This window comes from Gossypium raimondii, chromosome 10, assembly GCF_025698545.1.
Source record: "Gossypium raimondii isolate GPD5lz chromosome 10, ASM2569854v1, whole genome shotgun sequence".
NCBI lineage: Eukaryota > Viridiplantae > Streptophyta > Magnoliopsida > Malvales > Malvaceae > Gossypium > Gossypium raimondii.
In genome coordinates, this window is record NC_068574.1 from 2,492,028 (window position 1) to 2,509,144 (window position 17,117).

A 17,117-nucleotide genomic window follows, 5' to 3' on the forward strand; every position below is an offset into this window, starting at 1 on the left:
TACCTTAATTACACTTATTCCTAAATCTTAAACCCGTGCAATTTATTGTCAATGTCAGACATACATAATTAAGAAATGGATTGGATGAATTTGTCAAGGCTAAGCGACGGTTATCGAAATGGAGTACAAACTTTTCTAAATTTTGCATTTCAATATGCAAGCCAAGATAACATGATTCTTTGCCCGTGTAAGAAGTGTGTGAACATAAACTGGCATTATCGTGAAGTTGTATATGAGCATCTAATTGTTGATGGTTTTGTTCGGGGTTATAAACAATGGTTTTTTCATGGAGAATGCCCGCCGAGTACTTCCTCCTCAAGGATGGATGTATCTTATTATGGTAATGCTTACCATCAGTCTGTTAGAGGGGATGACATGGAAGGGATGTTGCGGGATGCATTTAATATGCACAATCATGGTTTGCAGTCGTTCCCAGCCGACTTTGTGGCATCTGATGATTGTAATCTCGGTGGAAATGCTTTTGCCAAACAGGGAAGAAGTGTACCTCATGAAGAGCCGAATGGAGAAGCGACGAAGTTCTACGCGCTACTTAATGAGATGAACTCAGAACTATATGAGGGATCGAAATTTTCAAAAATGTCTTTCTGCATTCGTCTTTTCCAGTTAAAATGTTTGGGAGGGTGGACCGGAACTCATTGACAATCTTTGTTAGAGTTTTTGAGAGAAATGTTTCGTTTGCAAAATTCCTCATCATGCAAAGATATGAAGAAAATGATAAAGACTTAGGTCTTGGGTACAACAAAATCCACAGTTGCGAATGATTGCATGTTGTCTTTGGGCGATCGGAGAAACCAACAGTCTGTCATGTATGCGGTGAATCCCGTTGGATAAATAGAAACATAGAAGATGGGAACGACGATGAAAATGATGCACAGCCAAGAAAGAAGCCACTCAAGATTTTGCGGTATTTTCCGCGATACCAAGGCTTCAAAGGCTTTTCATGTCGTCGAAGACAATGAGTCAATGACGTGGCACCATGAAGGACGAACCGATGATGGACTATTAAGGCATCCAATGATTCTTTAGCTTGGAAATCATTTGACAATAAATTTCCAAGCTTTGCAAATGATCCTGAGTGTGAGGCTTGGCCTAGCATCGATGGATTTAATCCTTACAAGATCATGAGTACGCATACGATTTTGGCGATGAGTGCTTGTTCCTTACAATCGCCTCCGTGGATTTGCATGAAGCAATCTTCCCTTATCTTATCTATGATTATCCACGAGAGAAAGGGCCGGGAATGATATCGACATTTATTTACGACCACTTATTGAAGAGTTAAAACAATTATGGGTGGTGTCGAGACATACGATGTCTTTGAAAGGAGAACTTTAATTTACGTCTGACTTTGATGTGGACCATTAATGACTTCCCGCATATGCCAATTTATCCGGTTGGAGTACCAATGGTCGTTATCGTGCCCTTGTTGTCTTTGCACAAACATGTTCGCAATGGTTATACAATGGGAAGAAGTTCTCTTACATGGGGCATCGTCGGTGGTTCTTGGAAAATCATAGATTTAGATCTCGAGTTCGACATTTGACTGCTTGAAGAGTTCGAGAAGCTCCTTCGAGACAAGTGGATCTGAAATCTTGTTAATGTTGGAAGATATGAATTTCGATTATGGGAAGATGAATCAAGCGGCAAACACGCAAAGAAATAAAAGATCAAATGATGAAGTCGATGATAACTCCGATGAAGAGGATGATCCTAATGAGGCGGACTGTGGAAAAAAAAGTATTTTTTGAGTTGCCTTATTGGGAGCACCACCTTTACGACACAATCTTGATGTTATGCACATTGAGAAAAATGTTTGCGAGAACATTGTGCGTACAATTTTGAATGTAGACGGAAAATCAAAAGACAATCTTGAGTCGACTTGATTTAGTTCGGATGGAATTGACCGATCTTCATCCGAATCCACTTCGAATGGTAAATATCGATTCTCGCTTTCTATTTTCTCAATGTCGAAGAGAGAAAGAAGTGTTCTGCATGGTGTTGAAGGATATAAAGGTTCCAGATGCGTATGCATCTAATATATCTCGATATGTTAGTGTTAAAGATCGAAGACTATATTCGCTAAAATCACATGACTATCACATCTTAATGCAAGATTTACTGCCAGTTGCTCTACGATGTTGTATTTCGAAGAAGGTGACGTCTTGTATAATTGAACTATCCAATATAATGAAAGTCATTTGTGGCAAAGTTTTGGATGTTCAAGAACTTCAGAAGGTACAGGATCGAGCCGCTTTAAATTTATGCAACATGGAGAAAATCTTCCCACCTTCCTTTTTCACTATTATGGTTCACTTGATAATCCATCTCCCGCATGAAGCAATTCTTGGCGGACCCGTTTTCTATCGATGGATGTATCCCATAGAAAGGTGTTAATTACAATTTTTAAAATTTTCCTCCATTCACCTATATGCTTTTAGTTACAACTTTTGATAATGTTGTATACCGTGTTTAGGTTCCTATCCAAATTAAAGTCTTATTGCCGCAACAAGCGTTATCCAGAAGGATCGATTGCTTTGAAGGCTACTTAGCGAAGGAATGTATGACCTTCATTCAAGATATTTGGAAGATGTTGAAACAAGGTTGAATAGACCAAATAGAAATGCTGGACTCACGGATCATTACTTTGCCGAGACTTATTTGTTCCAAAGTTTTGGAGAACCAATCGGTAAAGTTGAAATTGCAGAATTAGATGATTTATCGTGGGTTCAAGCACATCGATATGTTCTGTTTCACCACGAATCAATCGAACCTTTACGCAAGTAAGTTCTGGAAATTTGATAAATATTCATCATTTAAAAATTGTTTATAGTCTAACAAAGTGAACATATTTTTAACATAGTGAGTACAAACAAATATTGAGATCACGTTCGCGCTCCCAAAGAACACAACATCGAGATATCAATAAGTTGTTTACAGAATCTTTTCATGAATGGTTAAGCCAAACGGTATGTAATTGGAGCTTTCACCGACAAATAATAACATTTACTCAAAACATTTTTAATTACTCAGTTACTTTCCATTCAATAGGTTTAGAGTGGGAAGAACGTCACCGACGAAGTTAAATGGCTTTCCCAAGGTCCAAATCGGGTGGTTAAAAGATATAGTGCGTTCCTCATAAACGGATTCAGATTTCATACAAAATATCGCGAGAGATTGAGGAGAACACAAAATTGTGGAATAGTGGTTAATTCCTCAATTACAAGTTATGTTAGTGCTAGGGACAATAATCCTGTGGAGAGAAATGTGGAATATTTTGGACTTCTTACTGACATAATTGAGTTGGATTACTACGGCAAATGGAAAGTTGTCTTATTTCGAGGTGATTGGGCCGATGTTAATACTGCACGTGGAATCAAGCAAGATCAATTTGGTTTCACAATGGTAAACTTTGCTCGATTGATTCACACAGACGAAGAATTGATTGATGAGTAGTATGTATTTTCTTCTCAAGTCAAACAAGTTTTTTACTCAAAAGACCCAACTGATGAGGGTTGGTACGTTGTACTCCGTAACATCCCTAGAGACTTGTTTGACATGGGCAGTGGAAGTAGAGATGACATTGACGACAGAACACAAACTTTGCCATTTCCAGAACAGAACTTAAACGAAAACATCCCTAGTACTAGTACACAATTTCAATGGGTCCGCCAGGATACGGATGAAGAGATTTACGAATTATAATGTAGTAAGCTTTTACGATTATCTAATTACATCTACGAATGATGACATTTCAACTATTTTATATGTGATATTATTGTTGTAATTGTATACTAAGTTTTCAACTAATTTATTTGTATTGCAGATAAAATGCCTAGAAGAAAAGTGCGATCGCACCGCATTGTTCAAGGTACTCCAAACTCGTGAAACAAACAAAGACCTTGAACAACAGATCGCTATTGGATCTTGAATGTTAGGTTACACGAGGAACCTATAGAAGTTCAAAGTAATTTAACATTTAATTTACATGTGTGTTGACTTCTTGTTTGTTTTTTTAAATTTCAGTATATTACAATACTTTTATTTTTCAGATGAAACTGGTCGGACGCGGAGAGGTCGTGGACGTCTGATCTTGAGCGATTTATCGACCTAGATCCGATCGAGCGTGTCCAAGTATCCAATAATAGCTTGGTCGACTTGTTGGATCGAAGCTCGCTTTTAGCAGGATACATGGGCATTCTAGCACGGAATGCAAATATGTTACCCATTAACTTGAGTCATGGCATAAAGTGCCCGAGAGTAACAAGAACCAAGCTCGGATAACATTAAGGTAACAAAACGTGTATGTCATTTATAATACTTGGGTTTAAGTTTCGTTTACATTTACTTTCTTAAGTTGTGTTTTTGTAGGCGAGATTTGCTCTAGAGGTCTCCGATGCTTATGTAAAAAGACATTGGGAAAAGATGGAGAGACCATAAGAGCACTTTAAAGAAAGACTATTTTAAGACAAAACAACGCTCAAGGAGAGATTACAAAATGTCCCACGGAATCTTTGAGGTACCAGTGGGAAGAGGTCGTTAGATTTTGGACTTGAAGAAAGGAGAGGTATGTGTAACTTATAAAATTTTGTAATTACTTTGGTGTATAGTATTTCCTAATTAACGTACTAATAATTTCATAATGTAGGATCGTGAAGAAGTTGGAAAAAAAGTAGGCGACAACAAAATTCACTCACACAATTTGGTCGAAAAGTTTTGCGTGTGTAGCTCATGCAGGTATTTTCAATTTTTAATATTGGCGATATTTATTACTTACTTACATTAATATTTTTACTATTGTATTGTAGGAATCGTAAATCCGGTCAAAAAGTTAGACGCCTTCAACTTTTTGACATTACACATAGGAAGAAAGATGGAAACCCTATGACTCCTGAAGCTGCAGAAATTATGGTACGTTTGCTTAATTAATACAATTTAAATTGTTTTAATAATTTATAGTGTTTATTTTCTAATGATTTATTTCATTTATTGTAATGCAAATATTGTTAAGTTATGTTGCATTGGGTTTTTTTAATATATATTGCGTTCCTAACTATAGGATTTATTTTTTAGGAAAAATTAAAGGATAAAAAGGCGGAGTACGAAGCGATTGCTTCCAGTGATAGTTCTGTTCATATTGACGACATTGATAACCGGATTATCACTAAAGTTTTGGGTCCTGAAAGGTATGGTCGGGTTCGATTTCAAGGATCTTTTGTTAACCCATCCCAATATTTTGGATCTAGCTCGCAACAATATATGCCTTCGGGGAGTCGAGCCGAAGATGAAGTTCAGAGGTTAAGAGACCAGATGGCTCAGATGCAAGCGACAACAATTGAGCAAATTACACAACTTAAAACGGAGGCAACATCGAGAGAAGCTGAGGTTCAAAAAAGATATGAAGAACTCCAGCTACAACTGAAAGCGATGCAAGAATGAGAGAAGATGAGGTTCAACGAAGTATGAAGAACTCCAAAGAAGACTTAAAGCGAATCTGGCGATAAGAGAAGCGGAGGCGGCACTAGAAAGCACAGTTGCAATGAGAGAAGCAGAGGCTAAAGCGAGGGAAGCAGAGGCTGCGAGGAAGCGAAGCGGCGTCAAAAGTTTGATGAACTCCAAGCAGACTTGAGCATGATGAAGATGTTTCAAAGATGCATAGCAAATTACCGTCTTAGACTATCGTGTAAATATACTTGATTTTGACTTTTAATTACCATTTTAACTTTTAACATTTTGTAAGAATAATCTGAAATTTATTTTATTTATTGATATTTATTATTTGTTTAATATATAGATTTATTACTTTTGGTGGTTTAGATATGATTTCTTTTGATTTGTTTTTACTGGAGGGTGAAAATATAAAAATTTTATTTTACAAATCGCCAAATTTAGTGGCATTTTTTAAAAGCCACTAAAGGTGTTGGCCTTTAGTGGCGTTTTTGGTCAAAGCCGCTAAAGATAAGGGTCTTTAGCGGCGTTTGTGGAAAAAGCGCCACTAAAGATCATGGTCTTCAGCGGCGTTTTTGGGGAAAGCGCCGCTAAAGATTAGGTTCTTTAGTGGCGTTTTGTGGTCGAACCGCCGCTATAGATCAGGGTCTATTGCGGCATTTTAGGGGAAAGCGCCGCTAAAGATTAGGTTCTTTAGTGGCGTTTGTGGTCAAAGCGCCGCTATAGATCAGGGTCTATTCCGGCGTTTGAGAAAAAAACGCCGCTAAAGACCCTGATCTATAGCGGCGCCTCTAGCACAAACGCCGCTAAAGATCAGGGTCTTTAATGGCGCTTCCACTAAAGCGCCGCTAAAGGTCTTAGTCTTCAGCGGCGTTTGTGCTAGAAGCGCTGCTATAGACCAACACCTTTAGCGGCGTTTATTTCTAAAAACGCCGCTAAAGTTAGCGGCGCATTCATTAGCGGCGTCTGTTGCGGCGCTTTTCAAAGCGCCGCTAAAAGTATCTGCGGCGCAAAAAGCGCCGCTAAAGGCCTAAAAAAGCGCCGTTAAAAGCCTGTTTTGGTGTAGTGTTGGAATAATTCATATCTATCAACTCCTGCTCTAGCCATAGCATCTGCCATTCCGTTTGCTTCACTGTAAACTTTAGCATCCTCACGAATCATCCATAAAGTTCATCGTCTCAGGTCACAATTAACAATCCCATTAGTAGCATTGCCAGAATCAAATTAACTATGTGAATCCAATTAGTTTTAGCAAAAATATCCAGAGCTGTTGCAACAGCAAGAAGCTTTGCAATAGTAGGATTTGTAACCTGAAGTGGACTTGAAAACAAAGCCAGGATGGAACCTTTATTATTTCGTAAAACCCTACCAAAACCACCATTGCCAATCAAATTCTGCATTGTGATAAGTGTTAAAAAGTAACATGTTTTAATCTCATTCTTAATGTGTTTTTGGGTGATTATTTGATGTTAATTGTGAATTTTATGCTTCTAATTCTTTAAATTCTTGTTTTTTATATGCCTAATAGAGCATTTGGGAGCAAAAAAAGTGAAAAAATGAGCAAAAACTGAAAAATCGAAGCAAGCTACAGGAGCCACACGGGCTGACTCATTCCACACGGTCATGTGACCCACGCGGGCTACCACACGATCATGTGGTAGCTAGCCCATGTCGATTTCGCGGGCTTACACTTTGAACTACGGAAAATCGTGATTTTTAAGTTTTTCAGGAATTCTGAGACTTATGTATGACAAAAATAAGAAGATAGGAGAGAGTTGTCATAGAATATTCAAGAAAACAACTCGAAAAACACCATTAAAGCCGATTCTGAAGCAGATTTTCATCAGGATTGAAGATTCCCAATTGATTTCTTAGGAGTTTATCATAAGTTTCTTTAGTTCTTTCAGTTAGAGGTGTGCATAATTCGGGTAAAACCGAAAAAATTCGGTTAACCGACCGAATTCGGTTAATCGGTCGGTTAACCGAATTTTTTCGATCGGGGTCGATTAATTTTTTATGATTTTTTGTTAACAGTTAATTCGGTTCGAAACGATCGGTTAACAAAAATTTTCGTTAACCAAAAAATTAATAAATAGAATTATCTAACCCACCCAAACTCAATTACCCAACCCAATTACCCAACCCAATAAAACTAAAACTAAAGTTTACCCAATTACCCAATCCAATAAAACTAAAACTAAAAGACAACCCAATTTACTAAAGTCTAAAACCCAATTTACTTTAATAATTTATAAATTTTTTAAATTTTAAAAATAAAAAATAAAAAAAATTCTGGTAATTCAGGTATTTTTCGGTAATTCGGTTAATTCGGGTAATTTTTAACCAAAAATAAAAAATACATAATTTTCGGTTAATTCGGTTAACCAACCTTATTAACCGAAAAAATTTCGGTTCGGTTAATTTTTTTAAAAAAAAATCAGTTCGGTTAACGGTTAAAATTTTTGGAATGTCGGTTAATTCGGTTATAGTAATTTCGGGTCGGTTAACCAAACGAACACCCCTACTTTCAGTTATACTATTTATTGAATGTTTCTATTTTCAAGTATATATGAACTAATTTTCTAAATACCTAGGGAGATGAACCCTATGATAGATTTTGCCGTTTAATTTTTATTTTACGCAATAAATACTTAGATCTTATTCTCAATTATGTGTTCTTAATTCTTGGTTTGATATTTCTAGATTATTGATTCATGTTTAATATGGTTAAATTAGAGGAGGAATAAACCCTGTTTAAGAGTAGATATTGCTTAATTGAGGAATAAACCCAGTTTGAGACAAGTTAATGTGATAATAGGGGTTTTAATTAGAAAGAAATTTCAATTAATTAATCTAAAGTAAGTTGCTCTTATTCTCGAAAGAGATGTACAAAAAAATATGAGACTATCTTCTGGTGTCGAGGGAATTGCACGTATAGAAATTCAAAAAAGACTGGATCTAATTCAGGTGATAATCTATATGGGATTTCCTAAATTATTAATTGAAGATAAGCCACGAAAACTCGAAGAACTACAGATGAATGTGCAAAAAGAACTTAATTGTATGAACCGAAAACTCAACATTGCTATTACAAGAATTGGAAATCCTTATGGGCACCCTAATATTCTTGCCGAATTTATAGCCGGACAATTAAAGAATCGAGTTTCATTTCGAAAGGCAATGAAAAAGGCTATTGAATTAACTGAGCAAGCGGATATAAAAGGAATTCAAATACAAATTGCAGGGCGTATCGACGGAAAAGAAATCGCACGTGTCGAATGGATCCGAGAAGGTAGGGTTCCTCTACAAACCATTGGAGCGAAAATTGAGTAATTTAGTAATTTAGGGTTCCTCTACAACATAATTTAGGGATTCCTACGGATCAAGATACTAAATAAAGAAATTGCGTAATTTAGATTGATAGTGACAAATGAAATGTAGGTGAATTCTTTCCTGGGTATTGTTTCGCTTCTTGGTTATTATTCGATTATTTTTCTAACTTGTTTTTTGTCGTGTTCGTTAACAATTAATTTAGTTAATTATAGTTTTTAATCAATTACTCGGATTTATCGATTAAATAATAGAAAGACGGTAATTACTCCGTGAGAATAATATATTTACTTCTCGTAACTATACTATTAATTAATAGATACACTTACCTTAATCAATTTTTTAATTAATTTCGTGGATATCACATTGCTCCATCAACATTGAACTTCAATGATCCTTCAATGATAATAGTTGAAAAATGCTTCACCACCCATGGATATAAAAATGATCAGATCGGAGCTTCCTTCGATTGAAATTAGATCGAAATTCTTAACTTTAAATAATTTGATAGATGCTTATGAAATGTTTTAATTTAAGGTTTAACTGAAGTGAAATTGTTGGAATCTCGATACCCATGAGATTACTTTCTTCATATATTAAATTAAAAATCTCGTAAAAAAATATAAAACTGAAATTCCGATACGTTGAATTCAATCTATAAAACAAACCAAACAACTCCCATTTCAGAAATTTTGTTCCTTGAACTGTGAAGACATAATCAAAATTTATTATATAATCACACTTTTAATCTTAACCACATAAAAACCATGATGTTATATCTTTTTATATAAAAATATGTATCTATAATTAGATTATTTTAATTTCATTTTTAAATGAATGATTAATTTATTACAAATCAGTATATAAATGTATAGTTCTGGAAAAGCTCCATTTTAATACTGCATGGCATGATGATGTTTGAGAAGAAGAAGCTAACACATGGCCCTCACTTCCATCACCTTTTGATTAATTACATTAATTTTCTTTTTTAAAAGAGCAAAACAAAACTTCAATGGAAGACTTTCTTTTTATAGGCTATGTAGGTCTTTCTTTGTTATCATCTAACTCATGAATTGGTCACAATTTTCCTTATGGGCACCAACTTGATATAAAAAAAAAGATTTAATTTTTTTAATTATGAGTTAATTCGTCCAGATTCAATGCATTTAATTTGTAGATAATATTTATAAATTATATGAGATTTTGACCTTTAACTTTACCTGTTCATAATTTATAAAAATTAATCTTGTATTTATCTTTTCAATAATATTCTATTTAAAATTTAAATCTAAAAACTTTTTATTTAAATATACTTTCATGAACTTTTAACATATGCCTCCATTTTTTGCTATTGGTTAATGCAAATATAAGGAATTGGTCATAATTTTATAAAAATTGAATTAAGCAACTTTCTATCTGACGTGAAGAAGACACGTTTCAATTTTAAGTTTCTGTCATTATGCAACTGATAGCATGTTGGGCTTTTCTAAGTGTTTATGTATGAGTTTTACTCGTATAATTATGCATGCATGAATCTGTTTAAGTTTAATTAATTATTCAATTTTATGTTTATAATGATTTATTATTACCGAAGTTGTAATTAGAAAATATTTGTTGTAAGAAAAAAATAAAAATAAAAAGTTAAAACCAAACAAAGTTGTTCCAACATCAATTCTGCAAAAATCCAAAGTGGGTGGGTGAAAAACTTGTGGCTGTGGATCAGTCGTAGCTCCGATCATATCTAATTGATGAAGCTGGTGGAGGTCTCCATCATTGTCACACAAAAGTCGGAGTTTCCAAACATGAAACATGTTAAATAAGTCATTGCGTGTATCATAATTTTTAAGGATGGATAAAAGTGTAATTTTATCATTATTTTAATGTGTAATTTTATAAAATTTTAAGGGATTAAATGATAAAATTAATATTTTTGATTCATTTTGGGAATTAAGGGGTTAAATGATAAATCTCTTTCTATCTTTTAAAGAGGAGCATGAACGTGTTTTATATTCTTTTTTATTGATAATAATATCGATATGAATCTAGTTAAGATCACGTATTAGTTTATTTATGATTATTTTAAGGTAAATGTAAATTTATCAAATATATTACATGCAATACAGTGGAATTTCAATTCACATTGCGAACACGTATGTGTGTGTACAAAAGTCAATTAATGGCTACAAATGAAAACAAAGAAGTAATGGTATTATGGTATAAACAAAAGCCAAATCAACGGGTGATGATTACAAGTCTTTTTAGCAAAGGTCTTACGAAAGGGCAACTTAACGACCAAATTGCAGAGCCAAATACGATAATGGCAATTTTACCTTTTATTTGGTGTCTTCAACATTTGAAATAGCCCCTCAGAGCATCCAAAAGACATTGCCATGAATTTAACGCTAAGAGATTAGTATAATTTTTAAATATACACTATTAATTTTGTCCAATGATAAAAATAAGTTAAAATATGCCCATAAATCTCTATACTATTTGAAATTTTAGAATTTAGTCTTTATATTTTTTACTTTTAGAAATTTAAATTTTTTTACTTTTAGATTTTAAAATTCAGATCGAGCAGTTAATATTGTTTTACTTTTAAAAAATTTATATACAAAGGTTAATTATAAATTTTTATTGTAATTCTAATTTTGGATGTTGCTATTACTTGCAACTTTTAAGAGTTGGGTTACGGATGACTTGATTTTTATATATTTGTATGACTCTATGAGTTTAAGAATTTTTTAATTAATATGTTTTATTTGGATATTGTATTTTTCCTTTTGCTTTAATTGTTCAACAATTTAAATAAAAATAATTTATTTTGTTTTAGATGATTTTTATTAAAAGAAATTACTTTTATTAGTAATGTTATTCACATTACATAATAAATCATGTTGAATCATTTGTGATAAGTATAACACTATTTATCGTATAATTAAATTAATATATTATTTATCATTCAATTTATATTTTATTTTATATACTTATTATACATAAATAAAAATCGTATTAAAAATATTTTATAATCATAATTAATGTTCTAAAAAATGATTTCACTTTATTATTTAACATAAAATTTATTAATAATAATATATAATGTTTATGACTACATTTCATTAAAAAATATTATCACTTATATTAATATATATAGACTTGAATTTGAATCATATCAATCTCGTAAAGGCTCAAGCTTTACTTAAATAGACACAAACCAAGTTTAGAATTTGGGACTGTTTTGCGGATTACCAAAATAGTCTATAAAGGAAAAAGAAAAAAGCGGAATTGGAAACATGTCAGATAAAGGAATCCCATATAGATAGTACAGATTTCAAAACGAAGGTGAATATATAATCTTCAATCTCCACTTATATTGCAGTAACAAATTACAAGAATCATAATTGTCATGATCAAGCTATATTTCGACGTAAACCTCAATTTCTGCTTTAAACTCTTGGGACCCAAACCAAATGTTCTTATTATAAGATGCAAATCCATAATGTTCCAGGCCCAAGGTTGAAAAAAAAAATTAAGGAATTTTCTTTTCTACAATTGAAAAGTTGAGGATTGGTTTTAAGATAGAAATGCCATACAAGTGGGTTTTTCTTTTTTTATTTACTTCGAATAATTATAGCAGGGAGGGCTTGTAATTTGTAAGGTTGCAGATTTCGTGTAAAAACACACTGCCCTACATTAGCATGCTAACTTTCTCCATCAGTTATTCTGTATTAAAATATTTTATACATTGACTCTATGAAACGGAGTCATTTTGTTATATTAAATTTTTTGGACCCTTATTTTGTGTCGCTTATACATTTTGCCAACCTTGTAGGAACACACGCAGGTTTACTAGGAAAATAAGCTGCTTGATTCATCTACTGAAAGTACAATATTGTTTAAATCAAAGGATGGAGTCCTTGTCAGGATATTTTATTTTCCAGGGCACGTAGAATTGTGGGAATTCGTCTGTTACAAAATCCAGGAGAAGCTATATAAACCACAACGCATGTCGGGATTGGTATATCTCACATACATTCCTTCAATATTACATTTCTTCTACTTTTCTTGTGGACTCTACACTTACAATGGCTTCTACAACTCCATGCTTGGCTTTGCTCTTTGTTTTGGGAATCTGGGCTTTTCAGGTCTCGTCTCGTTCGATTCCTGAGGTATCCATGTCGGACAAGTTTGAACAATGGATGGCTAGTTATGGCCGAGTTTACCAGGATGCATTTGAGAAGGATAAACGGTTTCAAATATTCAAGGAAAATGTGGAGTACATCGAATCCCACAATGCTGGTCATACTGCCAAAAAGTACAAGCTTGGTGTTAATGAATTTACAGATTTGACCAACGAGGAGTTTAAATCAATGAGGAACGGTTATAAAATGCAACGTTCCACCATTGTTGCGTCTTCAAAAACATCTTCTTTTAGGTATGAAAATGTTACAGCAGTTCCATCTAGCATGGATTGGAGATCTAAAGGAGCTGTCACCAACATCAAGGACCAAGGCCAATGTGGTGAGTCAGACTGACAGAATTTGTATATAAAGAAATCAATCTAATCATGATTCCATAAATAATGCTTAATATTTGCTTTGAATGATGTAGGGTGTTGCTGGGCATTCTCAGCTGTGGCAGCCATGGAAGGGATCACCAAACTCAAAACTGGTAACCTTGTCTCACTATCAGAGCAAGAATTAGTTGATTGTGACATCAATGGGGAAGACGAAGGTTGCAGTGGGGGTCTCATGGATGATGCTTTTGAATTTATCATGTCAAACAAAGGACTTACAACTGAATCCCATTACCCTTACCAAGGAGTTGATGGAACTTGCAACAAGAAGGCAGCTGCCAACCATGCCGCTCAGATCACCGGTTACGAAGACGTACCTTCAAATAGTGAGTCAGCACTGTTAAAAGCAGTGGCTAATCAACCGGTTTCGGTTGCCATTGATGCCGGTGGTGCTGACTTCCAGAACTACAAAAGCGGTGTTTTCACCGGTGAATGCGGCACCTCTCTCGACCATGGGGTTACAGCAGTTGGGTATGGAGAAGATGATGATGGGACCAAGTATTGGTTGGTGAAAAATTCATGGGGCACCAGCTGGGGAGAGGATGGATACATTAGAATGCAAAGAGATATTGATGCTGAGGAAGGACTCTGCGGCATTGCAATGGAAGCCTCATACCCAACTGCTTGATGCAGCACAATGGCTGCCTTTTCATTATTGTCGGGGACAAATTAGCCATCATGTGCTTATTAGCTTATTTATATAATCTGAAACAACATAAAGAAAACAACTAAAAAGGCTTTCCATGTATAGTTCCAATATTATTGTTCTGTACTTTGTTACTTAATCCCTTGAGATTAGACAAAAAAAAGGTTCGTTCTGTAATCCTGCTGTTCCCCCTTCACATTCATTTACTATTATATATGTTAAATGAAGTTGGCACTTTAGATGAGATTTAAACTCAATGTAAATAGCACATTGTTTTAGATGAGATTTACCCTAGATCAAGGTACCAAATCAACAGTATTTTAAATTTGCAGATTGTCGAATTGGTATCGATATCAAGTTCTGGTATCGGTACTTATAAAAAGGTATCGATATCGTGATTCTATGTATCGATACCCATTTATCTTAACTTGATTTTTGTAAATTGGAAACTAAAAAGAATATCGGTACTTATCTTGGGTACTGATACTTGGACTCATATTTTGCAATGTTGTAATTTAACCCTCATTATGTTTAAATTGGTTTATTTACAATCATGAACTTAATTAAGTTTCGTTTTTGGTTGTAATCCATTGTGCATGAAATTGAATAATGAATTGATAATTTTAAAATGAATTAATTGGCATAAACTGTATTCAATTGTTTTGATGATTGATGTAGCATTTCATAGCTTGAGCCCGACGACCGGACTGAGTGAGGGGCGTTACAGTAATAAGTCTTATTTGATTGACGTTTTCTAATAAAAAAAAATATTTAGACTTTTTTATTGATAACCTCTGAAGATGAAAATAATTTTTTTAGGTACAAAGTACATGTATACAAAAAAGTTATTCGTTAAAATTAAATATAGGTGGAATGGTAAGGTTTTTGTTTACAAATTTTCACCAATACGAGTCTTTAAGGCCTTGGTTATTTCAAATAGTGATTTTTAGTTGTTATGTTTAAAAATTTTATATAGAAATATGAAAAAGACAACAAGATCATTAGAATATTACTAATTAAAAAAATAATTTTTAAGTCTTTTCTTAATAAAATTGGTATTTGTTTAAGTCGTGACACATACTCAACCACAAGCATTGTAATAATAAATATATTTTTTGATACAATACTTACTTCTATCTATAATCTTCAAACCCTTAAATCGGAGGAAAGGGATACACTTAAGTGTGCTTAAACCCGCATCATTTTTATTGTGCCAATAGCCGCGGTAACAACTGAATATAATAAAAATAACGAGACATTGTATTAGTATAGATAGTTAATGATAATAATTATTTTATATTAGATAATTAGAAAATGAATTTGATGGTGTAATTCCACAAAATGCTTTTCGTCAAGTCAAAAAGATTAAAACTATTGTCTTAGGATAATCCGAGGGAGGGCTAGTAATTTGTAAGGTTGCAGATTTGATGTAAAAACACTCTGCTTGCCTTAGCTAAACGCTAGCTTTCTCCATCAGTATTAATAAATTTTAAACATTAACTAGACGAAACGGAGTAAGTTTCTTATGCAGGTTTCAGATATTTATTAATTGTTTTGGAGCTTTATTTTGTCATATTTTAACTATCTATTAGAACGCCATTACTTGTCGCTTTTGCCAAACTTGTGGGAACACATGCAGGACTACCAGGAAGTAGGAACATAAGCTGCTTGATTCATCTCCAGTCAGTTATTTCCAATAATTATAGAATAGAAATCTTCTAAAAGAATAAAATATATAAATCAAAGGATGGAGTCCTTGTCACGATAATTTCCGGAGCACGTAGAATTGTGGGAATTCGTCCGTTAGAAATCTAGGAGAAGCTATATAAACCACAACCCATCTTTGGGATTCATATATCTCACATTCCTTCACTATAACCTTTCTTGAAATTTACTTGTGGACTCTTGTTTCTAGCAATGGCTTCTGGAAGACAATACTTGGCCTTACTCTTTATTTTGGGAATTTGGGTTTCTCAGGCCTCGTCTCGTTCGATTCCTGAGGTATCCATGTCAGACAGGTTTGAACAATGGATGGCTAGCTATGGCCGAGTTTACCAAGATCCATCAGAGAAGGATAAACGATTCCAGATATTCAAAGAAAATGTAGAGTACATCGAATCCCACAATGCTGGTCATACTGCCAAAAAGTACAAGCTTGGTGTTAATGAATTTACAGATTTGACCAACGAGGAGTTTAAATCAATGAGGAACGGTTATAAAATGCAACGTTCCACCATTGCTTCGTCTTCAAAAACATCTTTTAGGTATGAAAATGTTACAGCAGTTCCATCTAGCATGGATTGGAGATCTAAAGGAGTTGTCACCAACATCAAGGACCAAGGCCAATGTGGTGATTCAGACTGACAGAATTTGTATATAAAGAAATCAATCTAATCATGATTCCATAAATAATGCTTAATATTTGCTTTGAATGATGTAGGGTGTTGCTGGGCATTCTCAGCTGTGGCAGCCATGGAAGGGATCACCAAACTCAAAACTGGTAACCTTGTCTCACTATCAGAGCAAGAATTAGTTGATTGTGACATCAATGGGGAAGACGAAGGTTGCAGTGGGGGTCTCATGGATGATGCTTTTGAATTTATCATTTCAAACAAAGGACTTACAACTGAATCCAATTACCCTTACCAAGGAGTTGATGGAACTTGCAACAAGAAGGCAGCTGCCAACCATGCCGCTCAGATCACCGGTTACGAAGACGTACCTTCAAATAGTGAGTCAGCACTGTTAAAAGCAGTGGCTAATCAACCGGTTTCGGTTGCCATTGATGCCGGTGGTGCTGACTTCCAGAACTACAAAAGCGGTGTTTTCACCGGTGACTGCGGCACCTCTCTCGACCATGGGGTTACAGCAGTTGGGTATGGAGAAGATGATGATGGGACCAAGTATTGGTTGGTGAAAAATTCATGGGGCACCAGTTGGGGAGAGGATGGATACATTAGAATGCAAAGAGATATTGATGCTGAGGAAGGACTCTGCGGCATTGCAATGGAAGCCTCATACCCAACTGCTTGATGCAGCACACTGGCCGCCCTTTCAGTATTATTGGGGACGAATTAGCCATCATGTGCTTAATTATTA

General features: G+C 34.4%; 3 protein-coding genes across 3 annotated transcripts; all 3 read left to right on the forward strand.

Moving 5' to 3' along the window:
- Positions 1-293: 293 nt before the first annotated feature.
- Positions 294-5,457, forward strand: LOC128033816 (uncharacterized). Its single transcript, XM_052622016.1, has 4 exons — positions 294-340; positions 427-501; positions 4,827-4,929; positions 5,092-5,457. The coding sequence occupies exons 1-4, from the start codon at positions 294-296 to the stop codon at positions 5,455-5,457; spliced, it is 591 nt and encodes a 196-aa protein (XP_052477976.1).
- Positions 5,458-12,881: 7,424 nt separating this feature from the next.
- Positions 12,882-14,000, forward strand: LOC105775885 (senescence-specific cysteine protease SAG39). The gene is made up of 2 exons (XM_012598378.2): positions 12,882-13,317; positions 13,408-14,000. Exons 1-2 carry the CDS (start codon positions 12,882-12,884, stop codon positions 13,998-14,000), a joined length of 1,029 nt encoding a protein of 342 aa, XP_012453832.1.
- A 1,822-nt stretch (positions 14,001-15,822) lies between these two features.
- Positions 15,823-17,064, forward strand: LOC105778515 (senescence-specific cysteine protease SAG39). Its single transcript, XM_012602240.2, has 2 exons — positions 15,823-16,368; positions 16,459-17,064. Exons 1-2 carry the CDS (start codon positions 15,936-15,938, stop codon positions 17,049-17,051), a joined length of 1,026 nt encoding a protein of 341 aa, XP_012457694.1. The 5' UTR covers positions 15,823-15,935; the 3' UTR covers positions 17,052-17,064.
- Positions 17,065-17,117: the final 53 nt, after the last annotated feature.

What these genes read in the sequence shown, in the direction of transcription:
- LOC128033816 (XM_052622016.1), top strand. Translation starts at nt 294, where the DNA reads ATGCCCGCCGAGTACTTCCTCCTCAAGGATGGATGTATCTTATTATG. An exon ending in TTGCCAAACAGGGAAGAAGT is followed by an intron (nt 502 to 4,826) that starts GTACCTCATGAA and finishes ATTGTATTGTAG; the next exon opens with GAATCGTAAATCCGGTCAAA. An exon ending in CTGAAGCTGCAGAAATTATG is followed by an intron (nt 4,930 to 5,091) that starts GTACGTTTGCTT and finishes TTTATTTTTTAG; the next exon opens with GAAAAATTAAAGGATAAAAA.
- LOC105775885 (XM_012598378.2), top strand. Translation starts at nt 12,882, where the DNA reads ATGGCTTCTACAACTCCATGCTTGGCTTTGCTCTTTGTTTTGGGAATC. An exon ending in CAAGGACCAAGGCCAATGTG is followed by an intron (nt 13,318 to 13,407) that starts GTGAGTCAGACT and finishes TGAATGATGTAG; the next exon opens with GGTGTTGCTGGGCATTCTCA.
- LOC105778515 (XM_012602240.2), top strand. Translation starts at nt 15,936, where the DNA reads ATGGCTTCTGGAAGACAATACTTGGCCTTACTCTTTATTTTGGGAATT. An exon ending in CAAGGACCAAGGCCAATGTG is followed by an intron (nt 16,369 to 16,458) that starts GTGATTCAGACT and finishes TGAATGATGTAG; the next exon opens with GGTGTTGCTGGGCATTCTCA.